At 46.7% G+C, this 23,635-nt stretch overlaps 1 protein-coding gene across 3 annotated transcripts in view; it reads left to right on the top strand.

Annotated features, from left to right (window-relative positions):
* Window positions 1–23,635, top strand: part of Ttc7b (tetratricopeptide repeat domain 7B) — a 209,923-nt gene that overhangs the window by 144,710 nt on the left and 41,578 nt on the right. For 2 of the 3 annotated variants that reach the window (XM_028777276.1, XM_028777277.1), the window contains 2 exons: window positions 5,886–6,002; window positions 13,594–13,691. In XM_028777276.1, the coding sequence (XP_028633109.1) occupies window positions 5,886–6,002; window positions 13,594–13,691 (215 nt within the window). Of the gene's footprint in view, window positions 1–5,885; window positions 6,003–13,593; window positions 13,692–20,399; window positions 20,451–23,635 lie in introns of all 3 variants that reach the window. The other variant, XM_028777279.1, reaches the window with a different exon arrangement.

Raw genomic sequence — 23,635 nt, 5'->3', positions numbered from 1 at the left:
GATCTTTAATGTGCATGCACTGCGGGGTGTGTGTGTGTGTGTAGGTAAGCTGTGTGTCAGTACATGTGTAGGTGTCAGAGGACTACCTTAAGTGCCAGTCCTTGCTCTCTCTTGTATGAGAGCAGGCCTCTTGCATACTGACAGTGGTCTTCTGGGATCTTTCTGTCTCTGCCTCTCATCTCACTCCAGGAGCCCTGGGGTTACAGGTAAGTGCTGTCTTCCTCTGCCTTCAGGTGGCTTCTGGGGATCCAAACTCAGGCCCTCCTGTTTGCACAACAAACTTAACCCACTGAGCTGTCTCCTCAGCCCTCACTGGGCATTCTTGATTGGAAACTTTTGTACCCATTAAGTTTCAGAATTTTAAAATATGTGCCTTTTAGCTTTCTCCTTCCCCAGCCCAAGTCAGGACTTAACGGAGTAGACTCAGGAGAAAGCTGAACAAGAGTGGGACAGATTTGACAAGGTCAGAAAGTCATCCTAGAAATGGTTGCTAGATGCCCAGCTTGCCCTGAGAGGTGTCACTTAGACTCAGCTCCTATGAAGAACATTGAAATTTCACATTACGACGTGGTCTAGATCCTCACTGGGATGTTACATGTCTGTTCTAAGCCCTTTTCTAAGCCAAACATCGTCTTTATTTCAGGAATTATCTTAGGAGTCTTTGAAAATTTCCAAAATAGGGTAAACTATTATTTAATGAATTATAATGAAAAGTAAAAGTTTGAGTAACTGGGTCATTCAGATACCTGGAATTTTATATGTATCAGACTTTGGGGTGGCAGGCAGATCACAAACACATGCACAAATGTGAGTGCCTGTTCTCTAGTAAGTGTCTTGTATGTGACATTCTAGGATCAGAACCCCAACCTCAACTCCTCTGACTCGAGGCCACAGTGGGATCCTCACTGGGCTGAAGTTCTGAGAGAGAGGCTGGGGGCTGACTACACTTTATGCTACATTGTGTTCCACAGTCTTACATTTGGGAGTTTAAGTGTTTGGCAGTGGACTAGACAGCGCGGTACCTCCCTCTCCATCTGTGTGACTGTAAGATTCGAAGCAGTTCTCTGCTTCCTGTTCGGTGCTTTGGAGTCAGATAGATTTAGTTCAGTATCCGTGCTGTGAGTCTGGCTGGATTAGCTCTGCCTAATTTGCAGGGTTGTTGTGGAATCAGTGATTAAATATTCCAAGTTCTCACAGCTGCTGCTGTTGTTATTATTTTACTTGTCTTGGAAGCATACGTTTCTTGGCTTATAATTTGTTATCTTGCAGTTGTAAGCTCTGGTGGCTTTTGACAATTGTGTTGTCATTGGAGGGGTGTTACTCCCATTCTTGAAAACTAAAGAGATGCTTTTCGACGTGCACTCTCAAGGATGAGCAGGCTCTCGAGAGGCCAAAATGTGTGACCTGAAAAGGCATCAGACAGCAGAGCACCCTCTGCAGAGACCCACGGGGCATGAAGACTCCCGAGGTGAGGGAGGAGTTGGCCTTGGCTTGAGTTGGGCTGAAGATGGTGTACTAGGAACAAAATAAAGTAGCGAGAGCTAGATCACAGCACGAGTTGTAGAAGATGCTAAGTCTTAATTATTCGTAATGAAGTCTCTATTAGTTAGTTACCTTTCTCCTTGCTGTAGCCAGAGTACCTAACAGGAAGCAGCTTAGGGAGAGACAGAGATTACGCAGAGAAAGCATAGTGGTAGAACCAGGAAGTACTGGTTGGTTTGTTTGCCTTGAGGGATGCACATTCTTTACTTGCTTTCCCAGTTTTATTCAGGGAAGAACCCCAACTTATGGAATGGTACCCCAAGTTTAGGGTGGGCCTTCACACCCCAGTTAAACCAATTCAGAAACACCTTTACAGACCTGCCAAGATTTGTCTTCTAGGTGATTCTAAAACCTGTTAAGTTGGCCAATGAAATGAGCCATCCCAGAGTTGGCTTCGTGCTTTAGTGTGTTCCCCTGTTCTTCATTGATTTTATCTAAGTTTTCAATGGGTCTCTGAACAAAATTTGTTTTAAATGAGATTACTGAACTTTGAACCAGGTCTACAAAATATGTAACTTCTGACCTAAGTCATGGCTGTTCTTGGTGACACAGCCACCCTGATCTTTCTTGTGGTCACTCTTCTGCTCACCGTCTTAGGCTGGCAGACATGGCCCATGTCCGACACTGGCGAGTCCTCAGCTTTCTCGTCACTTGCTGTGTCTTTCTTGCCTTGGGATTTCCTCATTGGGTTGAATTTACATCTTTAAATTCAGCAGCAGCAGACTAATGCCAGTCATTGTGTATTCTGCATTTCGGCGCCAACATCACTTATTTCCCACCAAATATTTTCAGCTGCCTTAAGACACTGGAGCAGGTGTCTGGAGAGATGAGAGGCATCCGTTCTGTTTCTGACACTTTCCCCTGCCATATTTAAGCCACTGAAGTTCAGGAAGTGGGTGAAGAGGCAATGCCATCTCTCCCTGCCCCCAACATGTGCTCTCAGCCTTCAAGTATGCTCAGGGGTACGCAGGGGCCAGCACAGGGCCTAGTACAGGGCCTGGATGCCTGTGTTCTTGCCTCCCCAGCTCATCCCTCTGCTAAGTTCCTTCATGCTGCTGCCAGTGCCTCTCTTCCAATGCTTCCCATCACGTGTGCGTAGCAGGTCCACTGTTGTTCTTCCTGAGTAGCTCTCTTAGATCCAGCCCACACCTTCTCAGCTCCATATCATGAGTCAAATGTTTGAAAGCTGTTATTTCATGTTAATTAGGAGTTCTTTTCCCAGCCAGGAATCCTTCACAGAACTTCTCCCTCAAGCCAAGGCTTCAAGATGCACTCTGGCCTTTGTACTTGGGGACAGTAAAAGGGATCATGGCTAACTGCTGCTGAACAAGGAAACATTCTCACCCACTCCTGGACTTTCCTCTGAGCCCGACCAAGCCATAAAACCTGGGTTCACCCTTACCCAAGAGCCCAGCCACCTACAGTGCTGAAGAGGCCTGTGGCCCCTCAGTCCTAGACCACTCTCCTAGACACAGCTGCTTGGCAGCAACCTTTACTTAGGAGACCCTCTGGGCCTCCAAATGGTCTCCACTAAAGACTGACAGGGACCAATCAGAAGCTTCTCCCTTCTAACGTGCTGGATTTGGGTACAAAATTACTCCTAGCATGTTCTGGACTCATGTAGGCTTCAGCAAGGGTTAGCTTCTGATTCCTTTCAAACACTCTTGTGACCCCACCCCCTAACCCCCAAATGGCTGTCAGATGCTGTAGAGGGCCCTAGTAGGCTTCAAGGAAATCTTTATTTCTTCAGATGTCATGGGTCAGAGCCTAGCCCCATGCTTGCATTTGGCCTTCCTCTTGATTCTGCTGCTTATAGGTCAGGGACCACAGCCTGCCCATTACCTGCCCCATTACTATCTCAGCCCAGGTTCTGCACTGCAAACCAAGGTCTGAGGAGGAGGCTGCAGCCCTGACATGTCTCTGGGAGCACAAGCAAGCATCTATAGGTTTCCTGTGGTCTATTGGGAGAGAGGCAGAGCCAAGTTTAGAGTATGCTGGGGGCGAGCTACTCCTGTCCTGTCTTTCACCAGCAGTGACTCTGCTGCTGTAGGTACCATAAAGTTGGATATCATATCACATGTGACTGAAGAATGCTCTGTGTCTCATTTAAAACACTTGCAATCCATGTCTTCATCTTCCATGGGCTACGGAGAAAGCCACTGGTGAGCAGGTGTGATGAAGAGTCTGTTGAACAAAGAGTAGTCATGGGCACTATGGTGAGAAGGCCAGAGATTGGGGGTGGGGGGAAGGCCGATGAGGGCTCATTCACTCACAAATCACTTTCAAAAAGCAACTGGCCAGAGGGAACAGCCGGCCATGTCCCCATCTGTTGGAGAGAAATAAGTACTATCTACCCATAAAGGTAATTACAGAGATGTCCATACCATAAAGATATGTCTGTGAGTGCCATATGTACATAGGAGGACATCAGTAATTTGCAGCTGTCCCCTCTCCTGTCTTTATTATAACAAACCCCAGCTGGTAGAGTATACCCCGAGTAAAGAAGATGGAGTAAGAAGGTGGCAAAGGAAGACTTATTCGACATGGTGGGTTTAGCTGAACTGTAGAACAATTAGAGAGAGGTTAGGTGCCAGAGGGTAAGATCCAGGCTCCAGCATACAGAGCTGGAGAAGCGGCTGGTTAGCGCCATAGAAGTGAAGGGTAGGAGGAGGGGTCGAGCAGAGTGTGGAACACATGGCGAGACAGGGAGATGACAGCTTCAAAGGACTGGTGAAGGGATCTTGACGTGCTGTTGAGGTGATGATTAGCCGTGCTGTTTCTCTAGAGGGACTGAACATGATCATTAGACAGACCTGTAGGAAGGTTTCCGAGAGCTGAGCAAGGAGTGGACAAGAGGAAATCCGATCTGTGCTCAAGCCTTCTCAAGCCATTGGATGTGAGTGCAGAGACTAAAAGAGCTGTGGTCTGCAGTCAGTTGTCTGCTGTCTACAAGAAGAACAGTTTGCCTGGCACTCAGGTCTAGATGGAGCCTAAAGCCATGGGTGATGTTGAGAATAAGGAACCCTTCTGATGATTGTGAGGGGGCCAAAGTCTAAGCCCCAAAGAGCAGGGCTAGGCAAGTCAGGAGGAGGCCTGTCCCACGCTCCTCTTGCTTCATGGGACTTCAGGCAGTCTTTCTTTTTAAACAGGGTATTTCATAGCTCACATTGGCCTGCAACCCAAGATATAGCCATGAACAATAATCCTCCTGCCTCCAACTTCTACATGCATGGGTTACCATGCTCCAGCTCTGTAAGCTTTCAAATCTTCTAAGAAGGTTAGCATTCTCCTGGAGGGCTCTCTGCAGATGTGTGTATCAACTGAGTTGTATCTCCTGTGTAATCTTATTAATAAACCAAGGTTCACTTTTAGTGAATTTTTGAAATTTCACAAATAAATTGGCTTAGTTCTAAAAAGCATGCTTTTAGTAAAATCTCTGTGTTTTGAATAAAATTGCCCATTCCAGTCCTTTTAACCTCAGCACAGTTCGTCATCCTGTGCTTGCGTATGCCTCCATGGTGAGGCGTGCACAAAGCCACAGGCTGAGCGGCAAGTCCAGGAATCCTCAGCCCCACAGCCACTGCCTCTCCTAGACCCTGCAGATGTCTATGGTGCACAGATGACCCCGTGCTAACATGAGTGCAGTTCAGGGCTGCAGAGGTCCACGCCAGAGGGGGTCCCAGCGCTGAGACGGGGAGTGGACACAGTCTGTCCTAACCCAGAAGCTATCTCCAGCTGATAACTGTGCACAAAGGAAAACTTAGTTTCTCCAAGGAAGTCTCACTGTGTGTGCAAACCACACTTAAGGGCAGGCCCCATATCTAGCAGTAGATGGCCAACACAAAACGAGCTCAATGGGATTTTTGGAAGGTTTTGTTTCTCAGAATGCTTTGTCTGGGCTTTTTTTCCCCCCTTAACAGGTCTTTTCCTTATATATTATGGTTTTCAATTTTGTGTTCTTAATGGGATTTCTGTATGTGTGACTCTGTGTGTCTCCACATCTGTATGTTTTTCTTGTACTTTTCATTCAGTCTTTTGTTTCCTGTTTGTTCTGTCTTATTTTGGTTCATTGGGTTTTATTTTATTATTAATTCCTTAGATGCCTGTTTGTTATTCTAATGAGATTGAGAGAAAGCAAGGGAATAGATCAGGATGGGTGGGTAGGATCTAGGAGGAGCTGAGGGAGGAGAAACTGTGATCAGAATATATTGTATAGAAAAACACTTATTTACAATAAAAATTAAAATAAAATGAGTGCAGTTGCCCCTGCTGCAGGCCGAGCCACTTACCTAATTTGCAAGCTCTGGCCTGAGCTGGTGCTTTCTCCCTGTCTCCCTCTGTAGACTACTGTTTTCCAAAGTGAAGCTGGAGTCGCTCTGCCGGGGCCCGGATGAGGCGCTGCTCACCTGTAAGCACATGTTACAAATATGGAAATCGTGCTACAACCTTACCAATCCCAGGTAAGCGGCCAGTGGGGCCTGTTTTGTGTCATGTTTGCATGGGTATCTGCAAATCAGAGCCTTCTCCTATGTGCATGAATCTGGCATCAACTCTGTCACTCCCCTGTGTCCCAGTTTTCCATGAGATGAGGATGATGGAGCCCCTAAGTCATGGGTTTCTTTTATTCCCCTCTCCTCCCAGCCCCAGCCTGTGACAAGTCTTACCATCTCTTTAGAAAATGGCCAGTGGCACAATCCAAATGGGTTTCCTACAGTAATAGTAGAGGGGTCTGTGTTGCTAGCAGGTCACATCCTATTAAGAAGGAAAGTCCCTATGAACACAATTAAAAATAATTTTGAAGAAGTTAAATTCATGACTCATACAAATATAAAATCAACACATATTAAAGATTTTATTTACTTCATTCACTTGTGAAGAAGCCAGTACAAGGTTATGGTCCGTTCAAAGAGGAATTTGTAATGTATATAGGCAGAAATGCTGAAATGAATTTACAAATAGATGAAAAAATAGTATCTTGTAAGATGGCAGACTATATTTTATGGGGCTATCCTTTCCACAGGGTAGAAGTCAATTGTATCCCCACAGATAAAATTTGTTTTTCTTAGTGGTTTTCTACAGGGTCTCTCCTTCTGCCCCTCCAGAACTATATAGTACCTTAGTTAACAGAAAGTCAAAATGTTAACCTTTTGAGTCAGCAGATCCGAGGAAGAACAGCCAGTCAACCCCCGAGCAGGTCACCAACAAACACCCTATAATCCATTTGCCCCAGGTTTGGGGCACACTGCCAAAGTAATTTAGCAAAGTGCTATCCAATGATTCAAGTGACCTCCCGCACCTCAAATATTCAGAAGGTTTTTCAAATTCATGGCAAGATGTATGGGTCAGGAGGCAAACAGGTGTCTGTCATTCGTTGGTGGCAGCCAAGTGCACTGGTGGCCGTGGTCTGCAGAGGCCTACAGAGAGGAGAGGTGGGTGAGTTGGGCTGCGGCACTGGGAAATGGGAATTTTGATTGTTTAACAAAAATTTCTTCAGTTGAACAAAATGTGATGGCTCCCACTCTAATTCCAAATTTGAGGAGGACTAGGCAGGGGGATTGCTGAGAGTCTCGGGCCAAATTAGACTACATAATGGCTTCTAGACTAGTCTAGGCTACAGAGAGATCCTGTTCCAACAAACAGGCAAATCAAAAGGCTTTTGGTGTTAAGAAGCAGGTATTCAAACTCTAGGCCTGTGGGAGTGGGTGTGCCCTGGTGAACTGACCTCAGACAGAAGGTGATCCAGCATTGTCTCCAAGCTGTGGCAGAGCAGCTTGCGGGTATGGGGCTGCAGCCGGGTAAACTAGCTCCGCTCGCAGGGTCTTCCAGGATTTCTGAGATGTAATAAGCCCCTCCCTCATGCTGTGCCACACTCCCTTCCTCTTGGCGAAGGGTAAGCAGCGCTGAATCTCACTTTTTCCCTGTCACAGTTTGATCTGAAAGTAAAAATCATTTTTACTTTAAAAATCCTACATATCTATCTCTATAAGCAGAAATGGGAAATGCCTGTCTTCATCTCTCTCAAAGGCCCCCTCCCCTGGCCCATCATGCCCTGTAACCCAGCCTGCAGCAGACACTGCCTCAGCTGGTTGCCTCCATGCTGGAGCCCATCTTTTGCCTGTACCCCCTTTAGAAGGGAGAAAATAAACCATCAGCTTTCTCTTTGCCAATTTCCCTCAGTTCTCCACACCTCTCCCACCTCCCCACATTTCCTCCCACTTAGCAACCAAGAATATTGAATGTGCAGAAAAAAAAAATAGCAGAATTGGAAAGCCTTTAAAAATACCTAACCAAATGCCCATAACCGTATTCTTCTTTCCTTGAAAGATCTTTTAGGGACAGAGCAGAGTGTTCCTGCCCTGGGGTGGAAATGACCCCTCCCAAAGCACTGGGCATGGGGTGGAGGCAGGACAGCCGTTTCCACAGCTCCCTGTCTGTTTCAACTTCATTTTCTCAGGATATAAATAAATGTTTCTCCGAAGCCTTTACCATTGCACAGATTTAGGCGTGCTTGGGCAGCTGGGGTGAGCAGTGACCCTGGCTAGGGGATGCAGCATGTACAGCCAAGGCTAGCTCTACAGTTGGCACACTTCAAAGCCCCCAGATGCAATAGCATAGGACCAACAGCCTCCAGGAGCTTTAGGTCATATGGACTTTTGCACAAGACAGAATCATGATACGTGAGAAACATCCTTTACTAAAAATAAAATAAGCTGAAAACTGAGCAGGACGATTTTTACAGGAAGCAGTCGGTCTATGCCAACCACCTGACTCCACGGCCCTTGCCTCCGCATGCTCAGTCTCGGCCCCATGCTTCATCTGTCTGGTTTCCCATCTTCCCCAAGGCCCTTACACATCATCCTGAGGCTCAGCACAGGCCCTCAGGGCACTAAGAGGAGGTAGAAGAAGACATGGGCCAGACCCAGAGTGGCCAATGAGAACAGCCCCTGACTGTATGTCTCGGCAGCTCTTTCCATCTCTATTTTTGCTTGAGGGAATTCACAATAGAAGCGGGCTGCTGAGCTGAGCCTTGGACAACTTGTACCAATAGGGCTCCACCTGTGCTTGGAGGACAGTTTCTGCTTTGAGCAGTGGGTGGACGTTCTCTCCAGGGTACATTTGGGGAAGTGCTGTTGTTTCAGATTCTCTTTTCCTGGGTCTGAATATTTAGGATAGGGGTCTGACATGTTCTGTCTTCTCTCCCTTAGTAAAGAATAAAGCCTCCTCAATTCTTCTCCATAATGACTTAGTCACTCAAAACAGCATAAATCTGACCAGACTCTCACCAGAAAGGTCTCTGTGGGCTCCCAGAATTCCAAATCACAGCATTTCAGCCAGGAATGGTAGTGATTACTTTCACGGAGAATTTCCCCTGTGCCAGCACCAAACTGGGCCGTTATGTACTACCTTCAATCCCTGCATTAGCCTTGCAAGATAACTGTTGTCACTCCAACTTTAGAGGAAATAAAGTTAAAGCTAAAGGAAACTATGTAACATACCCAAGTTTTCCAACTTTGATATGAGCAGAGTTACCATCAAACACAAGGCTGTCTGACACCAAAGCTCTCTCTGTGACAGAATGCTGCTTCTGTTGGTGACAGCCAATTTCTTTTCTTCTTCTTCTTTTTAAATTGTCAGTCACTTCTTTCCCACCTCTGATCACTGCCACCTGAACCTTCTCTGTCATTAACCTTAAATTGACATCTTCATGATTGGAAGAAACTTGTTTTCTTCCTAACACCTGTGTCAGTCACTTATTAACAAACAGCATTTAAAGTTGACACACACCGTTGCATGTCGTCTTTACTTTAGGCCTCCTAAAGCTCACCAGCATTTCGGTAGGGCTCTTTTTTATTTTACAGAACATGGTCTCATTCTGCCTTCAGAAAAGCTGAATGAATAGGCAAGTGCCATGTTGGATCACACTCTTCTTACCACTGCGAGACCTGAGGCTCAGACACAGTGAGAACTTGTGTGATTAGGACCCGACCTCAGAGCCTAGACAGAAGTAGTCCTGTCTTAGTGTTCTACTGCTGCAAAGAGACACCGTGACCACAGCAATTCTTATAAAAGAGCATTTAATTGGGGCTGGCTTACAGTTTTAGAGGTTCAGTCCATTATCGTGGCAGGGAACATGGCAGCCTACAGGCAGACATGGTGCTGGAGAAGTAGGTGAGAGTTCTGCATCCAGATCTAGAGGCAGCAGGAAGAGAGACGCCCCAGCACTGGTTTGGGCTTTTGAAACCCCAAAGCCCAGCCTCTGTGACACATTTCTTCAATTAAGGGCACATCCACTCCAATAAGAGCACACCTCTTAATCCCTCTCAAGTGGGGCCATTTTCTAATGACCAAGCATTTAAATCTGTGAGCCTGTGAGAGCCATTCTTATTCAAACTACCACATTCTATCCCTGACCCCTATAATCTTGTAACCATATCATAATGCAAAAAATGCATAAAGTCCCAACTTCAAAAGTCCCATAGTCTATGACAGTCTCAACACTCTTTAAAAGTCCAAAGTTCAAAGACTCTTCTGGGAGTCAAGGAAATCTCTTAACTGTTACCCCCCATGAAATCCAAATCAAAAAGCAGATAACAACTTCCAACCTACTGTGGCACAGACTATACATTAGCATTCCTAATGTATAGAAAAGGGAGCAAAGGAGCAGAGTGGGTGTCGGCGGCCCAGGAGTGGCACTGTTGGGAGGTGTGGCCTTGTTGGAGTAGGAAAGTCAGTGGGAAGTCAGTATTCTGCTAGCAGCCTTCAGATGAAGATGTAGAACTCTCAGCTCCTCCTGCACCATCCCTGCCTAGACACTGCCATGTTCCTGCCTTGATGATAATCAAATGAACCTCTGAACCTGTAAGCCTGCCCCAATTAAATGTTGTCCTCATAAGAGTTGCCTTGGTCATGGTGTCTCTTCACAACAGTAAAACCCTAACCAAGACAGTGGGGAAATACTGGACCAAACAAAGACCCACACCTCTCCTTTCAGCCTCTGTTAGGGTTTCTGTCTGCAGCTCCTCTCTTAGATGAAGTATATATTGTGTGTCTGGAAAGAGGCAAGGCTGTGATAGGAACTCCAGTGTTCTGACTCCTGGTCCACCACCACCACACCTTGTCTCTTGTGTTTAGCTTCTGCAGCTGTGGAAGACAGGAAGAGTCTCTAAGAGGAACTACAGTTCCAATTTTAACCAGTATTTACTATGTATACTCTGAATTCTCAGTCATAACAGGGAACAGTAATTCCCTGGAGGTGTACACACATATATATGTAGACATTTCCAGCTCATACACTGTGGACTTGGGGTCTTCCTGATTTCCCCTCCTGAAATTACCTCTTAGCACCACTGGCCAGTACTGGTTTCCTGTCCTTCCTGCTATCCCCCTTGGGAGAGCTTCCGATTGCCTGAAGACCAGGATGAGAAGAGAGGAGGTGCAGTGGTAAATACTTCATGAGAGGTGCCCAGGTAGACAGAATGGAGGAAGGGGAGGGACATCTAAATCCGTGAGAGGCGGATCTAGAAGGAAAACATCTACTATGGAAGAAAAGATATCCCAGTTTTGAATGACGCATAGTTGCTTGTATGCTGGTTTTAAGGGAGCAATGGAGACAAACTGCAGGGTAGACCCAAATGTAGTTGCTCTGCCTGTGGAAGGAGCTGGGTCTTGTATCATTATTAATGATTATGGTTGCAGTTGATTTCTAATGTTTGACGTGAGAAGCCCTTAAATTCCCACATCTCCCATAGTTGGGCTGAAAGGCCAGAGGTAAGCTGTCTCTGGGAACTCACCAAGCATAGTGACCAAGACAAGTGTTGAAAGGGAACTGTGTTTCTGACCCTCGCTCGGCATGTGCCTGGAAGGTTTAACTTGCCAGAATGTTCTATCTGTACACTCTTTCCATTGTGACCCAATTTTGTGTAAGAGGATAATCTTTCCTTCCATCATCGGGCCCGAAGTCACCCAGGCACAATGGCTTTTTCAAAGTGATGACTCTTCAGTGACAGACATAGAGCAGAGCCCAGATCCCCATCCAGGCTCCAGGACCCCAGCTTTTGGGTCCCCTCAGACATCACACATGGCAGCCAAGCTCATGCTCTAAAACATGTGAGGTGGACTCCTACAACACTGCAGCTGCAGCACCCCAGTGTGAGGTGGACTCCTACAACACTGCAGCTGCAGCACCCCAGTGTGAGGTGGATTCCTACAACACTGCAGCTGCAGCACCCCAGTGTGAGGTAGATTCCTGCAACACTGTGGCTGCAGCACCCCAGTGTGAGGTGGATTCCTGCAACACTGTGGCTGCATCACCCCAGTGTGGTCCAGTGGGTGCCCAGGCAGGTCCTTCCTTACCACTGTCAATGCCTCATGTGTTGCAGAATCATTTTATATGGAGACAAAGCCTTCTGAAAGCTCCCTGGGTGAGGTGCCATTGCAGTGTTCTGATCACTAACCCTTTGTGATTGTTTACATGAACGGGCCAGTATTAGAAGCATTCGGTGCATGTTGTATGATTATTTGCTCAGGATTTTGCATTGTCTTCTACTAAGAGATATTTTTTTGTTTCCCAGTGTGGAAATAATTAATAGTGCAGCTTCCAGCAAGTCTGTACGGATGATGTGGTAAATGCAGGCTGCCAGTCTGCAGCGAGCGAAGTTTCCTCTGCTTCCTGTGTTTCTCTAACTACATCTCTGGACATGGAAATTGTAGCCTGTAAACTGGGTTAAGGTTCATAACGAATCTTGTTTGCCACTTTCAAACAGTAGCAGCTGCACACAGGAAGGAAATGTGTTCCTTGAAATTGTAGATTTCAAATGTCTTTTAAAAAAAATCCTAGAACCCCAGACATTATCATGATAGGAATAATAATCATAATTTCTACCTACTTTATACATTTGGGATCTGTATGGTCTAAGGTCCTTTAGCTGCTTCATCCCTGTTCAGCCTGCAGTGGCCTCCATGTGACAGTGACAGTTAGTAATACCAGGCCTGTTTTTTAGGCCAAGCTGGAGAAAGGGTAGTCAGAAAGATGGGCAGTGCAGGAAGCTGGTAGAGTTGTGGTCTGGAAGCACCAAAGACTGCTGTGTTTTCCCTAGGTCTCCTCTAGCTAACCTTTGAAGCCCACAGATCCAGAGGGCCACAGCCCCAGTTCTGCTGTGACTCTTCACCGAAGTGCTCCACACCACCCTTTCCTCGTGTAGAAAATGTAAATATTACCCATGTAAGGGACTTGAGATTTATCTGGGGACACAGTCAAGTCCCTGACTGTTCGTCACTCTGGAAACCTCAAATCCAACAGCTGCCCTGAGAGCTGCAGAAGTTTTGAGAAGTGATTGTCCTGGACATTCTAGTATACTTGGTCTGGAGGAAGCCTTTGCACTGTACAATTCTGGAAATGTTCTGGGTAATTCTTCTCATGCCACAGAGTTCATAGCCCTGCTGCGGTTGATAAAGACATCTTGGAGTGTAGTGCATTTAGGAACTGGATAAATTCCTTCCAAAGCTTCAAGGCACAGGAAGCCAGCCATTCTCTCCTTGTTGAGAGGACAAAGAAACTGAGTAGAAGAGATCACTTCCCCCTCCTCCCTCCCTCCCTCCTTTCCTCCCTTCCTTCCCTCCCTCCCTTCTTTCCTTTCTGTGTGTACAAGATTGCAAGTATGTGTGCAGGTACAGACACACCCCAGCACATCTGTGCCTATCAGAGGCAATGTTCACGAGTCGCTTCTCTCCTTCCATCATTGTCATGGGGATCAAAGTCACATGTGAGCACAGTCGTCAAGTGCTGTGCCCACTCAGCTGTCTCACCAGCCCAGTCTGCTCTCACATGTTATAATGACAGAAGAGCAAGAGCAGCAAGGATTTGTGGGCATCACTGAAGTTGTGTTGTGATATACATCACTGTATCCATCACTGAAACCCTGGTACAGGACACCTGCAGGTGTGCACAGACGAGGACCATCCCAACATACATAGCTATCCTTGTCCTTCTGCATTCTGTGCCAGCTTGACCTTGGTCTTTCAAGTGACTGACGTTTACAGTGTGTTTTGCAGTGACTCCGGACGTGGGAGCAGCCTCTTAGATAGAACCATCGCTGACAGACGACAGCTTAATACAATCACTTTGCCAGATTTCAGCGATCCCGAGACAGGTGAGAATCAAGGGCCAGAGGGGGAGGGGAGGGACAGAAGGTGGGACCAGGTGCTGGGCTGGTATTTGAGATTGACAGACCCTAGGAGTAAGGTGCAGAGTGAGAGGGGTTGGGATAGAGTGTGGGGAGAGGCCTCAGGCAAAAATAGCCAGACACTTACCTGAGAGGCTCCAGCTTCGTTTCCCAACGTTGGCTCACAGTGAGGAAAGTAGTCTCACAAGCCCAGATTCACTCTTAATCTAGTTCCCCTTGTTCTGGGAACTTAAACTTTGAAACTACAATTGGGTGGCTTCTGTGTTCGACAAGTTTCCTCTCTGCTCTGTCTCTCATAGACTGCTGCCACTATTGAAATCAGCCATTCTGAGTTCTAATCAGTTGCATACATAAACACACATACTTCCAGTAGGACCTGTCATGGTGACAGGGGCTTCTGAGCTGCTAGTTCTACTGTCCTCATGTGGTGGCCCATAGCGCTTTACTGCCTCTGAGCAAATGTTTCTACTTGGCTGGTAAAGACCTCTGGGGGTAGTGTGCTCCATGTTCATGTGTCCATAGCTCCCTGGAAGCAGGGAAGGAAGCACACCTCCCTAATTTTCATAGCTGCAAACAAACAGTTCCAGCAGTAATGCTGGGTCATCACGGACAATCTGGGGACCCCACAGACCCACAAAACATAATGAAATTCACTCAGCTTTGAGCTTTAGAGGTAGTTCTAGGACACCATTAGAGCCAGCTCTGCCACTTTTTCCCCCCAACACCCAACAAGGGACGCTGTAAGCCTTAGTCTTTATGTGGCTTACTTCATCTTTTATGGGCTGACTTTAGAGAAGGGGCCTCAGGGTCACTTTCCTGTCCTTGTGACACATCCCCAAACCTGGACCCATCCTCTGGAAAATCTACCCCTGGATGGCTGGTAGGAGTGGGCTCCGGGGGCATGGTGGTGCTCCCAGAACCCGTCCCGTAGTCCTCCTGACTCATTCCTGCCAAGGCCCCCTTTCACCAGATTCAAAGTCAGCCGAAGACGTTCCACCCAAAGATCCTGGGCCCTCCAGTTCCAGTGAGTGCCGGTTACAAGAAATGACACAAGCTGTGATTTAATAGAGTTTAGCCAGACCAGCCGGTACTGGTCACAGGCAGACTGGTGTAACCACAGGCAGCTCTGGGAGTAGCTCACCCCAGGTTGACCAGCATTTGTGGGTGGACACAGATGCCAAGGCATAGCCCTGCTTTGTGGATATAGTCGTCCCAGCAGGCTTTTAAGGTCCTCGTAGGAAGGAAAGGTCAGACGAGACAAATGAGATGAGGCTGGGCCTGTTGCCACTGCTGAAATTCAAGCTGATTCCAGAGAGCTGCTGTGGCTGCTGAGGGCTGTCAGCCCTTCTGGCCTCTTCCTCAGTATCCCATGAGAACAGCCATACTAAACCTCAACCTGTTTCCCTTTAGCTGGCTTGAGGTCCCAAGACTTGAATGGATGCTGTTTATCAGTAACAGCAGGAAAAGAATGAGGCCCTTTTTTTTTGCTGCCCTGCGTCTGTGGGAACGTCTTCCCTATGGCTGTCAGGGATACCCTCCACAGGATAAACCTTCTCAGGTGCCATGTTGTCCACGTGGACCGCATGGCTCTGGCTAGAATAACCATCCACTGTTTCTTCTACCCCTCCATCACAGTGCCTCTCATGTGGCTGAGCCCTTGGAAAGATCCTTTATTCCAAGGAAATCCAAGTGCCTGGAGTTTGGGCCTTGGTTCCTGTGTCCCTACCAAACAGCAGTGGGGACCACCCCCTCCCAGACATAGGCCACAGACAGTCCATTTCACTATGTAAACGAACCCTCCAAGACCCCTTTTGTCTGTCCTGCTGTGAATCAGGGCTGTTTACACAGCAGCCTTTAATAGGTAGACCAGGGATCAGGGAGCTTGGAGGCCTACTCAAGGCAAGTCTTGTCACTGAGCCTAAAACACTCTGAAATGACAGTATAAGTCAAGAAGAGGTAGGCTGGTTTACCTAGAAGTGAAAACGATGCCTCCATATTGATTAATAAAAGCCAATTTTCTTTGGTGCCTTTTGAGGTATCTGGGGGCAGAGTTACCTTAGATTCACACCTTTGTGGATAGTCCATCTACCTCAGCTGCCCATGGATTTAATCTGTTCCTCTCATTTTTATTTTATTTCAAGAGAAAACACAACTTCCAGTTCAATCACAAAGCTAACTAGTGGTGTACTGTGGAGATGTGTTGGTTCCATGGCTTGCCTCCATCAGCATCCTCCTCTCCCTGAAAGCAGCATCTTAGCAGCTTTCTGTACCCTTCTGAGTAAGCACGCCCCTTCCAGGACAGTCAGTGCTGTGCACTCGCTGCACAGTCCTGATCGTCGCTTCCCACACATCCCTGACAGTGCTCTCATTATGTCTCAGAACTGCCAAGTGCTGCAGGACCCCGAGCTTTCCACTCGGGATTCTCACTCAGCCGGCACCGGCTCAGGCATTGTCCTTCCTTTGCTGCCGCCTCTGGCTCATGTGGTGCTGGCAGCGGCTAGCTAATTTTGCCCATCTACTGCAGCCTTGCTCATTTAGTAAAGACTGGGCCACATAGCAGAAGAGAAAAGGAAGGTCATCCCAGCTGTGGTCTAGCAGGAGTGGCTCTAGGATCAGGTTCTGTCAGGGAGAACCAAGCTGACAGGTGGCAGTGTGTTTTCACTGATAGCCATGCCTGATGCTTATTTTCCTAAACCCCAGGGCATCTGACACAAGCAGAGTCACACAGTGCTGACATCAGAAAGAGGCCACGGCTAAAGCAATAGCAGCTTTCCATTGTTTGGCTCAGGGCCGAAAGCCCCCACTGCACACAGTCTCTTGAAAACCGTAGATCACTTTGGTGTACATTTGGTTTTTCTCTAGAATTTAAATGTATCAGACTAGAGATTCTAATATAGTGAATTCTTCATCACTAAGTTATATATTTGTGTATATTTTTGTGTGTATATATATATATATATATATATATATATATGTTTTGAAAGTATAATGCATAAACCCTGATTCAGTTTTATTAAGCAGACAGGTACTACAAAGGCCCCATTACAGAACATGATGTCCCTTCTGTTGTCTCCTGGCTTCACTTCTTCCCCTAGTAGGTCCCAGCCAGTGAAAAGCAGCAATCAATGGAGTGACAGTTTTGAAGCTGAGTCATTGTCTTCTCTTTGGAATAAGTCAGTAGTTCCTGAAATAGAGGGAAGGGGGTTATTTTTCTTTTTTCTTTTTTTTTTTTTCTTTTTCTTTTCTTTTCTTTTTTTTTTTTCCTTCAAAACAGGATATGGGTCAAGAGGGCATATCTCTGATCATTGGTGGCTATCACCAGACACCTATCCAAACAAAATAGCTTCTCACCTGAAAGTCTGATGCATTTTGTTTGGAAAGGTTTCTGGCTGCAGCTGTGGTGGTCTTTGCATCACCCCATACCCTGCAGCTGTCAGGCTTGAGAGCCTCCGTACAAGCTTTCTTTCCTAAGGGCCAGGCAGTGCACACAACAGGAGACCACCCAAATAGCTTAGCATTCCATTGTCACTACACTGGGACCATGGGACATGTCATTGTACTCAGCCCACTGCACCTTGGGAAACATGAGTTTTCAAGTGAATCTATGTTAAGTGCTTCTTAGAAAAAACAAATCTGTGGGAGTAAGAAGGGGAGCGTGTCCTGCAGATGGCCCTGCCTGCTGCAGGTTAGAGATGGATTCCTTTCAGGGGATCACACTGCTGAATCTGTGCCCAGGTAAACCAGAGTTATTTTTACTCCATGATGTTGCAGAGCAATTAAATAACCAGTGGAAAACAGATTTGTTTTCTTTGAAAAGCGCTTGTATCCTATTCAAGCAGAGGAGTGACTGTATTACATGACCTCATTTTCTTTGCAGCGTATGTGAGTATATTAAAAGCTAGTTTGTTTTTTCTTTGTGTTTCTAAAGGTTTTCTTTTTTGCTTTCATTCTTTTTTTTCTCTTTCACTTTTTAGTGTCAGACTCCTCCTCCTCCTCTTCTCTCTCAAGAACCGAATCTCCTCTCCACCTGTTTGTGTCTTCTCCTCTTCATTCTCATCCCAAACCTGACATCTTTGTGTGGCCCCCTGCTGCTCATTCATTCAGTGATCCAGGTCCCCACCGGGAACCTTCACTCTGTAAACATGGTTTTTTCCTTCCTTCTTAGACCCCCCTTCATTTGCCTGTTGTATTATTTTCTGATAATCTTCCAACTGTTAAGCTGGCTAAGAAACCCCTGTCAGGGAAAGATCTTGCTTATTTGAAAATCCAAGATTGTTGGGAACAGAAGGAATGTTAAGACTGCAGACAGTGACCACATTCTAACCTCTCCTGGAAAGTAAAGGAGTTGAGATCCAGGGCAAAGCAAGTGATGCCTTTCCAGGGTGGCTTCCGGTGCCTGGGTCCCTTGGAGCATTCCTGGAGCAGGCATAACACAAAAGTATGAAAACAGGGTTCCTACAGCGAAGTTAAGGGCTGAGGAGATGGCTGTTGACAAAGGGCTTGAGACACAATCAAGGAGACCCAAGTTTGGTTCCCAGCACCCACTTAAAAGCAGGACACAGCACTGCAGCTCTAGCCCCAGTGCTGGAGGGACAGACACAGCAGACCTCGGAGGCTCACTGGCCAGCCAGCCTACCTTCCAGTGAGAGGGAGAGTCTGCCTTTAAAAACAGGGTGGGCATTCAGGGTGTGGCAGCACACACTTTAAGCCATAGGAGGCAGAGGCAGGCAGATCTCTTGAGTTTGAAGCCAGCCTGGTCTATGTAGCAAGTTCCGGGCCAGCCAGAGCTACTTAGTGAGCCCCTGTCTGAAAACAAAACCAAAATAGACATCTTACCTGAGGTTATCTCTGTCCCTCCCCCCCCCACAAACACATGCACATGCACTTACATGTGTACCCTCTCATACATGCATAGGCACACACACAGAAGAACAAGCAAGCTATAATATTTTGAAAGTAATCCTAAAAATGTCTGCATTTCAGTTTGGAAGTTAATTAATCCCAACCTCATATATCACAGAAAGCCGTATTTTAAGGTGACATTCACCTGCCTGCCAACACTGAATAGAAGACTCTCAGAGCTCTGCTCCCAGAACCTTCCACTCTGAGCCAGTGCCGGCAGGTTACAGAGCACATTAGAGAAATGTGTTGGAAACTGGTTTTTACTTGAAAAGGCAGGGTTTCTCTCATGAAAGTATGGAGTGACTAAATAGCACCTTTGCCTAATCTTGATTTTTAAATAATACAGAAATTTTGAAAGTACTTCAGAAAGTAGCAGGACCTTCAGAAAGTACCAGGAGTTTCAGAAAGTACCAATCAGTTGGTTTTTTTAATCCCCATATTAAAATGAAGCACACTGATTGGTGAAGTCCTTAAAAGGGACCTAAATATGGTGCTCCCCGTTCGAGAGGGCCGTGCTGGCTTTCCTTCCCTCCATTATTTAATGTGCGCCTGCCAGCAGCGCCAGCAGATTTCATCTGCGGCTGTGATTTATAAGGGCTCGTCCTTGTTCCAAATGCTGTTACATGCTGAACAAAAGCCCATAACAGGCTGCTGCCGGGAGGAACCACTCTGTCTCCTGTGCTCCAGGGTGGCTGGTGCCGTTACATAAGCCTCCATACAGGTCAGAGGTCAACCAAAGGCATATTCACAGCAGCAGTCATTCTTGACCTGCACATGGCGGATTCCGAGCTTGGCTTTATGGCAGCCCCAGTTCTATGAAATGGAAGATAAAGGTGATATTTATAAACTGTTTATGTTATCTTTTTACCCACCTCAGACCAGCATTTTCTCTCAATACAGTGCCTAGGTGCCATTGCCAACTTCAATTTTTTTCAAGGAAAAAAAAAAAGTTTTTTCTGTTACACTGCCTTTGGTTGAGCTTATTACCTTAAATGAGATCCTGTAGTTCTAGAATAATGTTATCCATTCCATTGCCCACTGTTTGCACAGCAAACCCACCAACCTCAGCACCCTGCCAGGATTTGTCATCCTAGGAGTCCTACGTTTCTTCTGAAATTCTGGCTCTTACAGGGCCTTCAGAGCAGTCTAATGAGTAAATTGTTGGAGCAGTGAGGACCCACTGGGCTCCCTGCTAAATGTGGCGTGCCCCGACCAACCATGCTCTGTGGTTATTCTCAGAGAAGCCATGAGCCATTGCCCCATCTGGGGAGTGCCTGGCTGGTAACCTGCTGTTCACAAGGATCTTTCTTCCTCATAGATACACTTGTTAATCTGGGAAGGAAAGCCACTGGTAACAGAGTTTCTAGATCTAATTGCAAAGAGGTTCGACCCCCTTGCCTAACAATGAGAACTGGCCCAACCCTCCTCTCCGGTGGACCTAGGATTACACTCATGTGTGGGGAGATCCAAAACCTGCTGCTTTCATTGTTTGTCTCTTCCTTTTGGACTTTCCTGCTTTGGAAATTCCACATGGCATAAACTGGTCAGTTTCCATGTGCTGGGCAAGCATGTCACTGTGGAGGGGATGCCTGATTGGCCTTTCTTTACTTAAAACAAAAGTCATTGTTAGTGGAAAAATAAAATCTGATTCCAGCCAGCCAGGCTTACAGTTGGAAGGTTACTAGAACCTTCTTTGCTATTTTAGCTTTAATTTTGAGTTTTCAACTGTTTTGTTCCTTGGTTTTAATTTTTGGTTTGATCTGTTGTCCCAAGGCAACTCTCCAGAAGCACACTTTCATGGTTTTCCCTCCCTCTTTTCAGTTAGTAAGTAGTCTTCCAATCTGTTAACCCTCCGAGGGTCTCTGGAGTCACGCCTCCGCCACTGTTGAATGCGTCCTGTGGTTTCCGAGTGTTGGGAATGTCGGGATGAGATGATCCTCTCGCTGCCACCTGCTTGTCCACGCCGCCTGGGGCGCACTGCCTGAGACTCCAGGGTGTGAACAGCTGAGGCAGTGCTGCTCTGAGGACTACAGAGGAAGAGGCAGGGAAAGCAGCTTCATTAGGGTGCTCAGAGAGCAGCCGGCCTCTGACACAGGGGAGCGTGTGGCTCCCGGCCCACCAAAGGGGATGTGGAGAGATGCGCTAGCACTGAACAGTGCTTCCCGCTCTTCCAGAGGACTCAGCGCCCACATCAGTGGCTCATAGTGGCCTGGAACACCAGCTCTGGATGCTCTGAGGCCCTCCTGTGGCCTCAGCAGTCATGTAACATATGGCACACACACAGAGACACACACACACACACATAAGCAGTAAGCCATATTAGGAAATAGATGCATTTAGATTATGTTAAAGCTCATCACAAAAAAAAATAATTTTTTTTCAATGGGCCCCTTTAATACCAAGTTCCTCTGAGAAAATTAAAAAAAAAATTCCAAAAACTAAACTATATTGAAGCCTTTAAGTATCTATTGCTTCATTTGAAGCTTGCAGTATTTATACAAAAGATTTAAATATTTTTCATAAAACAGGTCCAAGTCTCTGAGAAGGGCCAGTTCTATAGAAGGCAATTGATTCCTCATCTGTAAAAATGTGAATGAAGCACTATAGCTGCATGCACCCGTGTCGTTGGCAGGGATTAGACCTGGGATTGGCCCAGCCGTATGCCATCTTGACATGGAGCCCCAGAAGTGAGACCCTCAATGGCGGGCCTCTCCAGATAGAAAGTCTGATTTTCTATGTCTTCTGGGTGGGTCCAGAGTACAGGGTCCCTCCACACTGCCTCTCCCTACACCCAAAGCCCAGAGGCCCTGTTCTTAGCCGCTCTAGCAATTCCTATTGGGAAGAAAAAGACGTAGGAAGCTCTGTTCCCCTCTCCAAATGCGTAATAAAGCCAAGAAGAGTGGCTGGGGCTCTTGGCTCCCACCTTCCACTGGAGGTGAAGACTACGCCCTGTCTAGGAGTAAATCCCCTAGGAGGGCAGGCAGTAGCATAGTCTAGCTCAGATGGAGTAGAGCATCACATAGAAGTCTGGTTCCACTTCCCGTCATGACAGGCGATGGTTTTACATCCCCACACATTAATGAGTATGACAATCTGAAAGTAAATTGTCAAATTGCATATTTTACCCTCTGTCCCTCGTTAATGACATTAGTGGTAATCAACACGATTTTTGAAACTTTTTCAGTTTTTATTTATTCATTTACATTCTCCTATTTTTGAATTTACAATGAAAATCCTGATTAAGATAATCTTTTTCAAATATAATCTTTCTTTGCTCTTCACATTTAGTCAATATTAATTTAAAATAATTTTCCTTAGTTAGTTCTGGGGTGCCTTCCTTTAAACAAGGCCGAATGGAATTATAAGCAGTTGGCAAGTCAGTATAGATGTGGGAATCCACATGAGGTAACACAAAGTAGATGTCCCCCATAGACAACAAGCATGGGTAACCATGGCAGGCTTAGAGCAGCCTCCCCAGGCAGAGGGCACTTAGTAGCTCCAGAGTGAACGTGCAGTGGGGTGGGTTCACCGCCGAGGAAACATCTGCCCGCTGTAGTCCTCCAGAAGGTACTGTCTCCAACCCAGAACCACCAGCGTTGAATGCCCTGACAGCTGGCTTCTCCTTGCATGCTTGTGAATGGCTTCCCTTCATGCTTGTGTGTGACCACTTGGCCCACCAGCCTTGGCATTACTGCTTCAGCCTCGCATGGCCCCTGGAGACGACATAGCCCTGTCTCTCCGTGCTTCGTGGACTCCTGTCCCAAAGCTTTCCCCTGGAAAGAACTTCTCCTCGGGAGAAGACATTTTGTCTGTGTTAACTGATTGAAGTTCTGTTAAAGTGGCTGGGAAACAGATTCATCTCGGAGCTGTGGGCATGGACATCTTAAGTCTATTTTTCACTCAGGGTAAAATGGAAGTTCTACGGAGAACAGTGGCCAGCGTTTATTAGAGAAACCAGTGGGAGGCAGTGTGGGCTGTGGGAATTAGTGGGAGGTGGCAGTTGTCTGCTAAGCTGCTGTGGCCCTGGCCTTGCTGTCACAGTGATGGATGTGCACAGAGAGGAGAGAGACAGTGATGCTCACAGATAAGGAAGATGTATGGTAACACGGTGGAGAGCCACTGCCTCAGCAAGCTGGATGGCCTTGTAGGAAAGATAGGTCAAGTCTCACCCCTTGGGGACTGAGGGGACAGAACTAAACTTTTAATGTAAATCAAAAGGTACAGGTAATATGCCTAATTGGTGGCTGAATTGAGAGTGGCCTCTCTCATTTCTTCCTCCAAACCTTGAGAGCTGTTGCTGATCTCATCCGGACATGCTGGTGTGGAGAAAGCAGGTATGGAAACAAGACGGTCACAGCTGCCAGCAGGCTGCAGTGTTGGACAGATGGCATTTCTAAGCCCTGCTTAAGAGACAGCCTTTTCCTACTAACATGAGAATGTTTTAAGGAAGCTGGCTGGCAGGATCCTTCGTCATTCAGATGGCTGTTAAGAACTCAGCATCTTTAGGGGGAAAATTACTGCTTTCTCTCCTTGCTCTAATCGTTTCGGGGGCAAAACTTCTAGATGGTAGACAGTGCATAAAGTCTGGTGTCAGATAACACTGAATTTTGAGGGGACAGGGAAATGAGCTCTAAACTCCACTAACAAGTGATTGCTCCATGCCTGATGCCAGAGTGCCTTGGTTTCTTCTCAGAAAAGATGTGAGGAGACCAGGTACGGGCTGCAGCAGCAGGAGGCGGGGAGAGCGTGGGTGAGGACTAGGGTGTGGCAGCCACATGTTCCGTCACTCTCCCATGTTCATCACATGAAGTAATCCAGTCAATCTCCAGGGCCGGGCTCCTGCCAAGTATGTGTCCTGTGTGTCGACTGCTGTCTCCCTTTTGGTAAAGGATGTTTCTTAACATGACAACTGTCCATGCTCCTAGCTCTGGAATACGCACCAGTTCATCTGGTGCTTGTACTCGATGCTACGAAGACAGGAAAAGTGAAAGGAACTGCAGGGGTCTTCC

Source organism: Grammomys surdaster, unplaced genomic scaffold (assembly GCF_004785775.1).
Source record: "Grammomys surdaster isolate TR1022 unplaced genomic scaffold, NIH_TR_1.0 279, whole genome shotgun sequence".
Classification (NCBI taxonomy): domain Eukaryota; kingdom Metazoa; phylum Chordata; class Mammalia; order Rodentia; family Muridae; genus Grammomys; species Grammomys surdaster.
Note: the sequence above shows the minus strand (reverse complement) of the source record. Positions and strands in the feature narration are given on the sequence as shown.